This window comes from Nicotiana tabacum, chromosome 16, assembly GCF_000715075.1.
Source record: "Nicotiana tabacum cultivar K326 chromosome 16, ASM71507v2, whole genome shotgun sequence".
Classification (NCBI taxonomy): domain Eukaryota; kingdom Viridiplantae; phylum Streptophyta; class Magnoliopsida; order Solanales; family Solanaceae; genus Nicotiana; species Nicotiana tabacum.
The window spans coordinates 37,015,402-37,031,257 of record NC_134095.1 but is presented as its reverse complement, the minus strand read 5'-3'; the positions used below and the strand labels follow the sequence as shown (position 1 = coordinate 37,031,257).

Here is a 15,856-nt window from a genome sequence, read left to right as displayed (position 1 = left end):
ATAGCAATAGAGAATATGAAAAGAACACTGATAGCAAACTAAAGAAAGTATTGGTGACAAGTAATAACAGAACAAGATATGCTAAAATAGCAAACTCGGGATAAAAAGGGTACAAAGAAGTTATCACTAATGACTTCGAGAATAATGTATTTAACAAGATTGATTGTTTCAAGTATATTGTAAAATAATGCAGAGTTGAGTATATTACGTTGTGTAAGAATATTTTAATAAACGTTTTGGCGCTCTTAAAAAATAGTTATATTGATACAAGCCATTATCTTTACCATAGTAATCGATCAGGTTTTGAGGTGTGACTTTGTGCCAAAATTTGCCTTATGGCTCCTTGCTTCCGGCATGATTAGGGAAACAATCAGTTGTTAAGTGCCTCTGCTGGTTAGAGCTGTTTTAATTGGCTTTTGCTTTTGTGTACTTGAACTTCTAGAACTAATTAAAATTTAGAAAAGAAGTAGCTTTTCATCTACATGTTTAATCTGTGTTAAAATATATGGATTTTGCTTTAATGAAGTTAGTCAAGCATACCCCTCATTGGTGAGTGCTACTGCTAGTAACTTTGCTACTTACTATGTCTTTCTTTCCCTTGTAAGGGATTTTGCTGATAATTTATTCTTGTTAGTTAGCTTTCTGACTGGATTAATTACTTTTGCATAGGAGTGGGCATATATCGGGTAAAAACCGATAACTCGAACTGTCAATTATTTATTGGGTTATTGGTGTTGGGTTAACGGTTCAGTAACGAGTTAATTTTTTTTTCATTGGGTTATCGGTTCAGGCTCGGTTTGGCAATTTTGTTATTGGGTAAAACCGATAACCCAATACGGATTAACTAATTTACTAGTTTACCCTTAAGTATATACATACTAAGATTTCATAATTCATAGTTCACTCTTTGATTTCCCTATCTTTCTCAGTTTCTCCGCCTCACGCCCTCACCAGTCAGCCCGTCAAGACTCAGGCCGACGTCAGTCGCATTTCTTAGCTTCTTTCTTTCACTCTTCAGTCACATCTTCACTTCATTTCTCAGATCCATCAGATTCTTCAGTCGCATCTTCACTTCACTCTTCAGTCGTATTTCTCAGCCGCATTCTTCAGCTTCATCTTGATTCTTCGTGTAAGTTTTTAGTTGCTTCGTCTTCATCTTTTTCTTAGTTTGTTTGAAAGCATTCTGGCTCTGGATTTTACTTAGTTTGTTTGAAAGTTGAAGTGAGATTTGTCGTGTGCTTTAATTGTTGAGTTGTTACAAAGTTATCTTGTGTCAGTTGTTATAAAATTTGTATTTCATAACTAATAAACATTTTAATCTATATACATAATTCTGTACTAGAGTAAAAAAGTAGATATCAATGTACAAAGAGTTACTACTAGTCGTTTGAACAAAGAAGATCTTAAGAACACTGATTTTACCGAAACTGTTGTATACATTGCAAATCTTATAAAACTGTTTTAGCAAAACAGTTTTATACCGAAACAATTTTATACATTGCAAAACTGTTTTAGTTGTTTTATCTTATCGGATAAACCGATAACCGAACCGATAATGATCGATAACCGATTAACCGATAACCAATATCTTATCGGTTTGATTATCGGGTTATGATATTTGTAAATCGATAACCGATAGGCAAAACCGATAATATTCATAACCGAACCGACCGATGCCCACCCCTACTTTTTGCAGGGGATTGATTGTTGGATTCCTTACCATACTACAAAACTGTTGATTTCCCATGGTTATTCATTTCCTCAACCAACTCAATGTGGATTAGACCCTAAACCTTTATCGTCTTCTTTTTTTGAAGATACAAATAGGGAGATTTTTCACCCCAAAGGAGCCTTCTATTTGGGGCAGAATTGAATTGATTTTCTTTCTGTTGTTGAGAATGTCAATAATAAATAGATACACCAAAACAACAAAAACCAAGAAAGAGCTAAATGTAAATAAGAAAACAGGGATCTCCACAATGAGCCCCTCCATCTATACAAATTTGACATGTTTATACTCTTAGTTTGACTTGATCATCTTCCCCTAAATGGGAAGCCTCATCTCAATCAAACGCCTCTCGCTTCTCAATGGACAAACCTATTTTCTTTACTCATCTACACCTATAAGTCACTTAGAACAATCTAATCTCATTGTATATATACATTCCGCATGCTAGTCAGCTTGTGCCTGCTCCAGCTTCAACAAATAAGACTGAAACAGCATCACTAATACAATGTTCGGGCACATGTTCTCCGGAAAACATTGGTCTTGTGCTTCATCCGAACTACCTGATACTATGAGAATTGTTCGTGTATCACGATACCTTTTGACATAAACAGTCTGGCAAAGGATTTACATAAAATGCCTCCTCCGAGCGGAACCTATCCGTTCCCTTTGTACCTGCAATTGGCCCTTTCCTCTTTCTAGGTGATCCTTGCCTGCATAATCGAAGTAAACCAATGAGATCATATTACCAATTTGTGCCGTTCTGGGTTAAAATACCCATATCTGCAATCTAATAACATAAGCAAAGGATTCCATAATGCGGACAGAACAGCATACTAGAACCAAAATCCGAGATGCACTGTTATTGTCACAGGAGTTCAAGTAAGTGAACCTATACAAAGTAGGTAAGAGCACAACAGAACTCAAATTTGCAACTTCACTCAACGGCTTAAAAATGGAAGTCACATAGATATCACTTGTTATTGGCCGATGCTAGGGCAAACTTCCAAGAGCATACAAGGGCAGACCTTTGCCCAAACACACCACAAAGAAAGTGCATCATCACTCCAGAAAGATAGGACGGGCATAATTGCAAGCAGATAACTGTTAGAATTCTTATAGAAATCTAGCCACTATATTGACATTTGACATGACCATCTAAACAATGGCATCAAGAATGTCATCAGCACCCTGATTATATTTTGCAAACAGATAAAATATCTCTACATCAGCATACCGTCTTCTGTGGATTTCGATAATGCGATTGGACAGATTTTTCCCCTCTTTCATCCTACCCTGGTCAATTTTGTCAAAAATCCGGACAAGAGTTCTCCTGATGATCACAAGGAAAGTATTAGTAGGAGGTAATTATAATCCTCCAAGCAGACTAGATATTAGAAATGAGGTCTTGCCTATCAGGGGATATTGTTTTTCTATGCCCCAGAAATCGACGATGTCCCTCAACTGCTCTTGCCATATTTCCGGAGTATGAAGGAATGAATATGTCACTCTCAACAGACACAATATAGTCCAGGGCCGCCAATTGAGATGAGTGATTGATGAATGGCTCAAGCTCTTCAACAGAAGCCAACTTCTCCTGCAAGAGGGAGAAAACGCAAATCACTCTTTAATCATGCGGGAGCCTATAAATCAGACTATTTGGTTTTTAAGATTATATGGCTTCTATACATGGAAATCTGCTTCATAAATCAGGGAGTGAGAATTGAAAAAATATGCTTTGGTAGACTGAGTAGCGATACTGAGATTCAGTTAAATATCATGAGGAACAGAGGTAATAAAGGCAATTCGTTCATGTCAACAGCAGATTCAGCATCTGGAAAGACTAACCACATCAGTTCTGTTTGAGATCTCAAGAAGCATCAAAATAAGAAATTGGACATCAGAATAGCTCAAGTGTTTAAAGACCTTGCTCATCTCAATGGGAACATCACAACTGCCATTTCAAGTATTGACAAAGCTTAAGAGGATATACCAATGAACACCCCCCCCCCCTCCTTTTTTTTTTTAAAAAAATCATGCATTCCAGTTAAAAATTTACAAATTTGTCAAAAGATCCAAGACAATTTCTATTCGTTTTTTGTATAATCATGGTGTCTGGCCCAACTTGCGTGCACCTCGACTAATTCCACAAGATATCTGCTACTTCCCACCAGCAACAGGTACAAGGTAACTCTGTCCACCAAGAAATTCTATTTACTTTTCTCGGTTCTCTTCTATCCAAGTACACTTGCTATAAAGAATGACAATATCAATATTTGGCAAAATTTGTGGATGATTATCTTCATCATTCACTAAAAGGAAATGTTCAAATTATTATGCTAGCTGGACCAAATTAAGTTGGAGCAGCTATGATATTCAGACGCATATGCAGACATTGAGACCAAGAGTTGAGCACATTGAGGTTTTGAATTAGTTTATCGTGAGCCCCACGCTTGTCTTTGTGGAACTATCTCCATCTTCTGTTTTAGTTTGATTTGAATGTAAAACCACTCTAGAGGTATACTCAATGTGCTTACAGTCCGGTCTTGGATATCCACAATCATGTTTAAGTTGTGGAGACACTATTGCTTGTATAAACATAGCTGAACTAGTTAATTAGACATGGGTTCATTCAATCGGATGAGTCCATCAGGTTCTGGTCATGGCTCCAATTTGGATGATGACATGATGTGTTTGATAACACCCATGACAAAACTATTTCATCGTGTTTATCGACTTAGAAACTTTCTACTGGCCCATTTTGCTCTGTAAAAGATTCTTCAATCTTTCATCACTAATCTGACCTTCTGAGTTCATGGGCATGCACATTCATACAAATTCACCAACAGTTAACTCACATTCATACAAATCCACAATCAAGTGAGATATCTAACTCACAAAAATCACCCAAGACATTAAGAAACAATGCAAGGAAGGTTTGCAGACCATATACCTTGTTCATTAATAAGGGGTAACGCGACAATAGATCAGACATACGGGAATCACCCCCATATATCTCTCCAGCAGCAATATATATCGGCGTGTTTGATGGAAATCCAAGAGCGGAAAGGAATACTCCAACCTCCCTTGGAGTTAAGGGACAATAGCCTTTAGTTCTCTGTTCTACAGGGTCAATCTCTTTCACCTTCCACCATGTGGTGTTTTCCCTGCAAATGATCAAGATAATGAATAAAAATCACCAGATTATGAATGTCACATAATCTAGTCAATGAGCATGCTACTAATGCATATAAAAGTGCAATGCGTTTGATTTTAGCAAATTTCATTTGGAGACGGCTGATGTTTGACCTGTTAAAAAGTGTTCTTAGCAGACAATCTATTCTTTGAAGAGGTCAGTTTTTAGCCAACAACTAACCACATGCGCATGCTCTGACTATCAGATAACTATATGTCATAACAAATCTACCTAATTGTCTTCAGTTCCTCAGCTTCTTCTGGGGATAGATCATGTGTGCATCCACTAAAAGCAAGCATGTCCTTTTCAAATCGCAAATGTAAAGCAATATAGGGGCCATAAGATCTCATCCGATCAACCAACATCTGCAAATAGAAGTTGAATTAATGAAAAAGCTTGGGCAAAGAAACAGTTAAAACGTGTTTTTTGAACTAAGCATCAACAAAATGTTCACCTTTCCCATTGCTTCAATCTTGGGAGCAAATCGAAGGGCTTGATAACAAGCTCGGCAGCGCAACTTCTGAATATCAGGAGGCAGGTTATTATTTGTCAACCTTGAATCGGACTTGGCAGCTCGAATGATCTAAAAAAGATAAGATCACATCCATTAGTTACAAATAAATATTTTTGCTTTCCCGGCATGCAGATTCGTTTTATGTACCTGGTATTCATCCCATAGTCGTGCAATCTCTTCCTCATAGTAATCTACACCGGACCAACTCCTAAAATGCTTAAATGCTTTAGTTGCAGATGCCAGTTCCTTCGGTAGCTTTTTGACAACCTTTACATCATTTTCCAAGGAACTAATAAAATGGTCTTCATCAAAGACATCGGAGAAATTGCTGCAATTCAGGCATAGAAGAGAAAATTTCACCACTTTATACATAAATTACTCTGTACATTCAATCCGTAAGGATGAAAAGGATGCTGGTCCCCTTGCAAACAACAGTTCAAAATGAGCTTGAAACCCCAAAAGAAAGGAATTTCTCGCTAGAAGGGCATCATTTACCTTGAGTCCTGCCAAAGTGAGCGCTTATCAAGCTCAGGGATCACTAGAGTAGCATTTATGATACGAGCAACAGCAACCATGTCACATATCTACAAAGCAACAACCACTGCTTTCAGCAGAAAGCCATAAATAATGACAGCTAAATGTTTTATGCCTATATCATGGATACACAATAAACATATTTACAAAGGGCCAATCACCTTAGAAAGAAATAATCAATGAATATGCATTAAACTTTTCTATAACAAACCATGCATACAGTGTTTAGGGGAACTAAGTTGCCTTCTTGCAATTTGAAATGTTAACCAAAGATAGAACGTGATAAGTGATGAAGGCCTATCAATTGGAGAGATATAAGCTGAGTTTGATTATCATTAATTAAAGATGCATATTTTACATAACAGACCTTCCTTCAAAAGAATTAGTCAGCTAACTTCTAATACAGTTGCATAACAACACTGCAAATCAAAGATAAGTCTAGTATTGATGTTTTAGTCGGATCATTGAAAAAAGAGAGACCTCAGAGGTCCAAACCACACTTCAGGCATCTTTTATTGTCGACATAAATATTACAATGGAGCATGATACTAAAAGGTAAAAGTAAAAATAATCATGAAATTGAAATAGAAACAGACAGCACTAGTATGTGAAAAGGAAAAGAGATGCAAAGAATACGGACCCCAGCTCTCATCTGATTGAGCCCACCATTCGTATGAACCAGCAGGTAGCCTCGAGACTCTGGAGGGGCTGGGTAAGTTGCAATGAAATATAAGCAACACAGAAAAATCATATACATTTGATTCAAGAACGAACAAAGCTACTTTCTAATATTATGTTGTAATGGGAACAAGGAATTACTTACATGTATATATTGGACTCGGAGCAACACAAGGAACATAGTCGCGGTTCGGAGGTGGCTTCCATAACTTGTCCAAACTCCCATTTCGACTTGCAACATCTGACTGTCAAATCTAAAGGAGTGAAAACATGAAATATGTATAACTACTTCGTATGTACACAGTCTATGTCGAACATCTACAAACATACGCCAAATCATACCAGATCCAACACTAATGCCATCATAAATTCAATTTACTTGAAGAAAGTTAAAAAGGGATAAAACTAAATATATTTAGAGAGAGTGTAAAACCTTGCGAGCAGCGAGAGGAGCCTTTGCCAAATGGGGTGGGGCATGTTCTTGAGTCCAGCTTCGCTCTCTACTCAGCTTTTGGTATGAAGATTCATGTTGCTATAACAATAAAACACCCAAGATCAATACCTAAACCTTAAGGGACAACCATAGCCAAAGAACAAAGTTAACAATTAAACAAAACAACTACAAGACTATTTTCAGCATCAACCAACATCCCAAAACAGCAATTTGATTAAAAAACCAAAAAATTAATCAACAATTTAGTCAAATAAACTCTAAAAAACACAAAATTTATCAGACCCCAGTACAATAAATCACAAAAACAACAACCCCTCAATCCCAACCTAGCTGAGGTCAGGTATATGAATCCTCACTATCCATTTGACCCCATTCCAATATTCAGTAATTAGTAACAATAAGTCATAATGACACAAAATAGAGAAAACAAAGATTAAAACCTTAAAAAAGGGCAAAAAAGGACCATTAAATATATCCAAGAAAATTAATCGAATGACCAAATAAAATATTACAGTTCAAGAAACCATACCGTGGGAAGCTTATCAGGCAACTTGGTGACTTCAGAGGCAGGAAAAACGACATGAACATATAAAAGAGCTACAAGGGCTATTGCAGCTATTGCAAAAGTTAAAACCTTTCGCACAATCACCACTGTCCTCCACCTCTTCTTCTGCATCTTTCAATATGACCCAAAAATATATACACAAAATCTCAGTCTCACACACCCTTTTGATATTTAAGGCTGTTGAGGGAGAAAATTAATCGGCTGATTTTGATACTGTCTTGCGTGGAATTTTGTAACAATGTTAGATTCTTGAAAGTTGAAATCCCTTTGCTGGTGGGTGATTTTTAGCTTTGGTTTTTGTGGCATTTATATACTATTATTATTACCATTAATATTAATAATAATATTCATGGTTGAGTTTTGGGTATTAAGCAAAGAGTTATAATAAATATGGGATGAGAGAGAAAATTCAAAATTCAGCGTGAAATAGTGAACAATGGGCCAATTACAGCGAGACAGTTTTATACGAAGTACGAGAGGTCAAAATCGGATTAGTAGATCCACTTTATTTCATAATTAAAATTTCCCTGTACACTAGTATTAGAATGAGCGCCTTGGAACACCCGTAAAATTATCTATATTATACTTCTTGGGGTGCGACCTTTCTCTGAATCCTGCTTAATATAGAATGTTGAGCTAGTACAATAGTAATTTTTATTAGTGATGAAATATACGAAGAAAACCATTATTAGCAGATTACTAATTTCAATGGCAAAATAAGTACAGGTTACTCACAAATCAAATGACAATTTTAAATCTAATGGCAAAAAACTAATTGCTACAAGTAGTTAATAATATATAGATTGAATTATGCTGATCTCAGGAATATTAGAAGCCAATATTTTAATATCTTGACATTTATCTTGCCAGTTTCCACTATATTCTACATCTGCTATATTAAGAAATTTAATTACACCGAAACAAATGTGTAAAATTACTTTTCCATATGAAGTAATAATCCATGATTTGCTGTCAAACTCCGAACTTACAACTTCGTTAGATCCGACATTATTCTAAAAAATTACTCCACCAAAATATTAGATACGTGAATATTCTCTTTTAAAAATAAATTTCAGTTTAGAAAATCTTGACTATTTATTTAGAACGAAGTATCGGTACATAGCTGATTGTATAGTGTATACAGAAGTAAAATTATGTTAAAAGTTGGGGATATGAAAATTTAAATTAATTGAATATCTTATATACTATAATACCAAAATTACAAAAAATTATCAACTATAACAGTAAAATCACCTTGACAAAGTTTATCGTTATACAGATGTTTAATTACTTTCACGTGAACTCAACTTAATGATGAGACACGGTCAAATCAGTAGCAAAGGCACCAGGACAAATAGTTATGTAACTATGAAATTCACAAATTAGACCATTTCTTCGTCATTTCTCCTGATCGGGGCATTTCTAGTTTTGACTTTCTGAAGTTTTGATATTATATTAGCCTCACTCCTCAATCCTCATAAATGGAAATAAACAATTGAAAAGAAAAACAAATGTTTAAGGAGTTGCAGAATGAGTGCAGATCTCAAGATGACCTAAGCTATAGTCAATGGCGACGTCAGGAATTTATTCAAGGGTGTTCAAACTTGAAAGAAGTAAAAAAAAATTCTTCGAGAAAGAGTGTTCAATATATGTTATATACCTCTAAAATTTAATATTTTACCTATATACAGAGTGTAGTTCATGTAGCTTCGCCCATGGCTATAGTTGCATTCAATATCCACCGCAATTGGCCTGATGTACGCCTTAGAATACTTCAGTATGTATAGGTGATTAACTAATCACTAATACCAAATAATTTGGGATTAAGATATAATTGATTATTTAACATATAAAACCGATAACCAGCTCAATTCCACCACCAACCCCCCCCCCCCCCAAAACTTGTTTAAATCTAAGTATGTACTCCCTCTATTCCGTTTATAATTGTCATTTTAGCTATTTTCACGTTTATTAAAAAAATAATAAAAATAATGTATAGTTTATTAAGTTACCCTTATAAAATGCTTTTTGAAAATTGTTAGTATTAAAAAGAACTACTACTCACTTCTTTATTCTTACAATTGGCAAATTTAATTTTGAATTGTAATATAATTATTTTGTGACAAAAAGCTAAATTAGCTGTTAACTTGGGACGAATGTTGCACTCAAGGAAAGCTAGTGAGGAGACCAAGAACAGCGATAGTCATAGAATTAAGGAATTTTTACCTCCTATAGCAAAGGTTAACACCTTATTTATTTTAAATAAATATCATTTAAAAAAATTATATTCTATATATACCTTTTAAGGTTTATAGCAAAATATTTAATTTTGGTTACCTCCTAGCCCTAAGCCACTAAATACGCTAATCACTTACACAATTTTCTTTCTCTCTCTACTTTAATACATCCCATTCTCTTCCCCTTTCTTCGATTATTCCAAAGCCATTTTTAACTGCTCACGTAAACCCTATACATCCTCTCAACCTGCAGAAACCCCATATAATATTTTACCACTTTGACACTATAAGCTCCGTAAAATACTATTTAGTGTGGAGAAGATTAATTCTTGGTAAGAATTTACATATTATATATTTATTCTTGTCAAATCCCAGTTGATTAATACGTGTAAAGTTTTGAATTTCTGAGAGTAGCTACAGTGATTCTGTCGGAGAGCGACATCAGTGTTTAACTTTGGATCCATCGGAGAGCGACAGTGATTCCGATGGCATAACGAGGAAGATTTCGCCGGAATTAGGGTTTGTTCTTGAACAAAGACGACGGAGTTTGGGGCTGAGCAACTTGATTTTCTGTTAATATATTTTAATATAGTATAGATTCATTGTCTTTTTTCATTGTAATTCAATGTATCTCGTTGTATTCCATGTATTTCATTGTATTTACTATTTTTTTTTCATTGTATTTCAATGTATCTCGTTGTATTCTATGTATTTCATTGTATTCACTGTCTCCTTATATGCCAGGAATGTATTCATATATTTTTTTAATTAATATAATTTATGTATTCAGATGTAATATATAATTTTTCTGAAGACTGCTATGTTTTTGGGGTATTTTTCGGTTGAGAATTTTTTTATAACTGAAAATACAAAATTTGTGTGTTATAATTGAGTTTGTTGAGTTATATTAGGAGTCTATTATGTTAATTGATTCACTTTCCCTTTTAAAAACAGTGTAATCCCCTATTTCACGTCGTGTATCCAGTCGAATACAATAATCTGTCCAGCTGTAATCCCATGTTTACACTATGAATACAGTCGAACACACTCGAATACAACAACTGATTAGCTGGACTTCCCTGATTCACGCCTATTTTTGCTACTGTATTCATGAATACAATATCTTAAATATATCAAATACATCTTATAACCACATAAAGATATCTACAATCCGTAATATAGCAAATGGTATCTATAGATGGCTAATTACTACTAAAAGATAGTGCTTTATGAAAATTTCTCAAAGGGTCACGAGAACTCAAAGAGAATATATAGGTGAAGTAAGGAATGCAAGGAAGGTTGCTTTTTCCTTGCTATTTTTTATTCTTTTCCATTCTTGGGAAAAAGGTACATTTGTATTTACTGTTTCGGACACTAACCATATCAAATATTTAAGTTATTTGGATTGTATGTAAATAACCTTAAAATTTACACTTTCTCAGTAAATATAGATAATCATTGGATATATATTAACTACATGAAAAAAATTAATTATTTCTTCTATTTTTCTTTTTTGATACCATTCTTGTCGTTGTCATTGGATCCTAAAAATAGTCAGGAAGCAAAATAATAACTCATATTTATGGCAAAACAATCAAATGTTGAGACAATGAATGACTCTTTGGATAAGACTTAACTCTTTTACTACTACTTGAACTCTTATTTGGTGTGTTGATATCTCTTACAAAATATTTCTTTCTTAAAATTTCAGTTTCTAAAATATTATTTTTCAATAATAATTATTTTTATAATAATGTAATTGAAAATATTATTCTCAATTCAAAATTCATTTTAGTTGGCTATCTAAAAATATAAAAAATTCTTTAGCTAGTGATTTTTTTTACTCCATTTTGATATTTGATATTAATCATGTTAAATATCTGAGTTATTTGAATTATATGTAAATAACCTTAACATTTAAACCTTCTAAATAATTTTTTTTGGTCAAATATCAGAACGTTATTTAACCAGTAAAATATTTACAGCACCTCTAACTCCTTTGGACTTAGGAGTTAGACTCAAATAACATCAAAGAAAAAACTATCAGAAAAAAATAACTATCATTTACATATTAATAGTTCCTCTACTTCTACATTTCATAGAGAAAAACTATCTACTCCTTCTAAGATCTTCTTCCATTTTATCCTCTGTTGTCCTTTGATATGCAGTTGAAGGACAATGTCACGTATAATCTTTTTTGTATCCGTTTGTCTCCCCTGAAATCTACGCATGTTTCTTTCTATCCATGTATGGTATATCACCGCTGCAAACAAAAACGTCTAGTTAAGCAGTGTACTCCACATATTCCTTGAGTATTGACATTCAAAGAATAAGTGTGTCATTGTTTCTGCTTTTCCACTACTGCATAATACACATCTCATATCGACCTGTATTCCCCAAGCTGTCAACCTATCCACTGTGACAAGTCTGTGGTGGAGTGCTAGCCATAAAATGAAGTTGTGTCTAGGTATAGTGGTGCCTAATATTAAGGCTTTCCAACGAACCTTTGGAAACTGAGGTCTCGATAAGGTGTACATCTTTTGAATATTGAATTGCCCATTTCTGTAGAAGTTGTTTATATTGGCAAAGGAGTCAATAGTCAGGTACCATTCTCTGATGTCAAACACCTTCCTTACCAGCCAACAGGCTTGATTAGGAGTACTCATTGTATGGAAATCCTACTTTTTGATGTAGATGGAGTGGATCCATTTGATCCAAAGAGCATCCTTTTTTGTATGTATCGCCCACATTAGCTTGCATGTTGCTGCTTTGTTCCATCATACAAAATCCATGACATTTAGACCACCAGCTGAAGTTGGCATACAAATACTGTCCCAGGATATCAAAGCTCTCTTAGAAGGGATTTGGCTACCTGTCCATAGAAATGATCTGCACACAACATTCTGGTGTTCCCTTTATTGTTGCTTTATTGTCTTATTTATTATTTGGTGGCTGTCATAATTTTTGGTATAGTAGTTGTGACTTATTCACACTATATACATTTGGCTTCCGCAACAATTGGTATCAGAGCCAAGGTACTGTCTAAGTATGCTCTGTGGTTGCAGCATAGTCTGATCTTCCACATCAGAAAAGATTTATCTTGGTAACTGAGTCAAGGTTCTGTCTGAGTATGCTCTGTGGTTGTAGCTTAGTCTGATCTTCCACACCAGAAAGGAAATAATCTTGATTTGTGTGGAAGATCAGACTAAGCTGCAACCACAGAGCATACTCAGACAGAACCTTGACTCAGTTACCAAGATAAATCTTTTCTGATGTGGAAGATCAGACTATGTTGCAACCACAGAGCATACTTAGACAGTACCTTGGCTCTGATACCAATTGTTGCGGAAGCCAAATGTATATAGTGTGAATAAGTCACAACTACTATACCAAAAATTATGACAGCCACCAAATAATAAATAAGACAATAAAGCAACAATAAAGGGAACACCAGAATTTACGAGGTTCGGCTAATACTTTCCTTGTGATCATCAGGAGAACTCTTGTCCGGATTTTTGACAAAATTGACCAGGGTAGGATGAAAGAGGGGAAAAATCTGTCCAATCGCATTATCGAAATCCACAGAAGACGGTATGCTGATGTAGAGATATTTTATCTGTTTGCAAAATATAATCAGGGTGCTGATGACATTCTTGATGCCATTGTTTAGATGGTCATGTCAAATGTCAATATAGTGGCTAGATTTCTATAAGAATTCTAACAATTATCTGCTTGCAATTATGCCCGTCCTATCTTTCTGGGGTGATGATGCACTTTCTTTGTGGTGTGTTTGGGCAAAGGTCTATTTAGCTTGCATGTTGCTGCTTTGTTCCACCATACAAAATCCATGACATTTAGACCACCAGCTGAAGTTGGCATACAAATACTGTCCCAGGATATCAAAGCTCTCTTAGAAGGGATTTGGCTACCTGTCCATAGAAATGATCTGCACACAACATTCACCAATTGTATAATCTTCTTTGGTAGCAAGAATACCTGTCCCCAGTATGTTTGCATCTCAAATAACACATTTTTTATCAGTTGTACTCTGCCACTATAAGACAGGAACTTTGAAGTCCAACATTTTATTTGTTGGTGATCTTCTCCACTAATGGCATGCATTGCTGTATTGATAGCTTCCTTGAAGATAAAGGAACTCCCAGGTATTTGAATGGTAGGGCTTCCAGCTTGAATTGATAGTCAGTACTGATCATATCTTTGAAATCCTGAGTAACTCCAGCTACATAGATAGAACTTTTTTCTAAGTTAGCCATGAGTCCTGTCACCTTTGAGAAATGATTGAATTTGTCTAGAAGTAGTTGGATAGAGATTTAATCAGCTCTACATCACATAATCAGATCATTTGCAAAATAAATATGAGTCAGATTTAATTTGGCACATCTTGGGTGGAAGTTGAAGTTTGGGATGTCTTTAAGAGTCTTTAATGTTCTACTCAGGTACTCCATCACTAGGACAAACAGGTATGGGGACATGGGGTCCCCTTGCCTCAGTCCTTTCCTTGCTTGAAATCTATTAGTAAGTCCACCATTTATCAGTATAAAGTAGTTCACATTGGTTACACACTCCATAATCCACCTTACCATCTTATTTGGAAACCCATATTCCTGTAATACCATTTGTAAGAATAGCCATTCAACTGAATCATAGGCCTTCCTTATGTCCACTTTTATAATGCACATGGGAGAGACTCCTTTTTTGTTATGCCCCTTAACCAATTCATGAGCAATAATCATATTATCCAGAATACTTCTCCCTTCTATGAAAGCTGACTAAGCAGGTCCAACTATGAGGTCCACCACTGTTTTCAGTCTTGATGTAAGGATTCTGGCAATGAGCTTATAGATAGTAGTGCAGCATGCAATAGGTCGAAATTCCTTGACAAATGAAGGGCTGGACACCTTTGGCACCAATGTAATAGTAGTACTGCTGATATTCTTCAATAGTTTCCCTGATTCAAAGAATTCCTTGATTGCCTTTATAACATCCTCTCCCACTATGTGCCAGTATTTCTTAAAAAACTCAACTGGAAATCCATCAATGCCAGGTGCTTTATCATTTGGCATACCTTTAAGTTCTTGCAGAATCTCTATTTCAGAAACACTCTTGACAAGATGTTGTTGTTCTCTATCCAAACAAGGTCCGTTCCTAGCAATATTCACATCAAGGCAGGGTAATTTAGCAGCCCTTGTTCCCAATAAGCCTTCAAAGAATGATATGAACTCTTATTTTATCAGTAGGGGGTCAGTTAACCTATGCCCAAGATCATTACAGATGGTAGAGACTCTATTCCTAGTCTGCCTTGCTTTTAAATGAGCATAGAAAAACCATGTATTAGAGTCTCCTGCTGAGATCCACATTGCCCTTGATTTCTGCCTATACACCTTCTCTGGAATACCTTCCCATTTTTCTATCTGTAGTAATAGTTCTTTCTCCTTCAGGATCAGTGAGCTATTGAATAAGTCATCATCTATCTCCTTTTGTACTTTTTGCAGTTGATCCTTTAGGTTCTCAAGTCTTTTATCCACTAAGTTGAAAGCTTGATTCATCCCTTTTGCTTTGCTCCCTAGTATCTGTAGCTTCTGCCAGACTGAATACATAGTATATCCCGTGATTTTTTGGCTCCATACCTCTTGAACCATCTTGCTGAATTCATCCTCCTGCATAAGCACAGTAAGAAGCCTAAATGGTTTAGTCAAAGAGTTTCTTTTGACCTCACTACACAATAATATGGGTGAATGATCAGAGACCCCATAATTTTCATATATTGCCTCTATGTTGTTATACTTCACGAACCAGTAGGGATTCCCTAAGGCCCAATCAATGTTGCTATAAATTCTGTCAGTAGTGTCTCTTTTATTGCACCATGACCATTGGCACCCCTTTCTATTCAGCAGTCCCAGGTTTCTATCCTCAACACAAGTTTGAAAGTCT

The 15,856-nt window shown here is 35.3% G+C and overlaps 2 protein-coding genes across 3 annotated transcripts; both read right to left on the bottom strand.

Annotated features, from left to right (window-relative positions):
• Positions 1-1,857: 1,857 nt before the first annotated feature.
• Positions 1,858-8,018, bottom strand: LOC107821471 (O-fucosyltransferase 7). 2 transcript variants are annotated; one of them, XM_016647906.2, is made up of 12 exons: positions 7,632-8,018; positions 7,082-7,180; positions 6,794-6,893; positions 6,611-6,678; positions 5,932-6,020; positions 5,584-5,764; positions 5,377-5,505; positions 5,154-5,287; positions 4,680-4,893; positions 3,139-3,323; positions 2,964-3,059; positions 1,858-2,439 (listed from the first exon to the last, which is right to left on the bottom strand). In XM_016647906.2, the coding sequence occupies exons 1-12, from the start codon at positions 7,776-7,778 to the stop codon at positions 2,316-2,318; spliced, it is 1,566 nt and encodes a 521-aa protein (XP_016503392.2). In that variant the 5' UTR covers positions 7,779-8,018; the 3' UTR covers positions 1,858-2,315. The 2 variants fall into 2 exon arrangements, with proteins under 2 accessions (XP_016503392.2, XP_075088835.1); XM_075232734.1 differs by having other exon boundaries at positions 6,794-6,902; positions 7,632-7,649.
• Positions 8,019-14,250: 6,232 nt separating this feature from the next.
• On the bottom strand, positions 14,251-14,658 carry LOC142170196 (secreted RxLR effector protein 78-like). Its single transcript, XM_075232040.1, has one exon. It carries the CDS (start codon positions 14,656-14,658, stop codon positions 14,251-14,253), a length of 408 nt encoding a protein of 135 aa, XP_075088141.1.
• Positions 14,659-15,856: the final 1,198 nt, after the last annotated feature.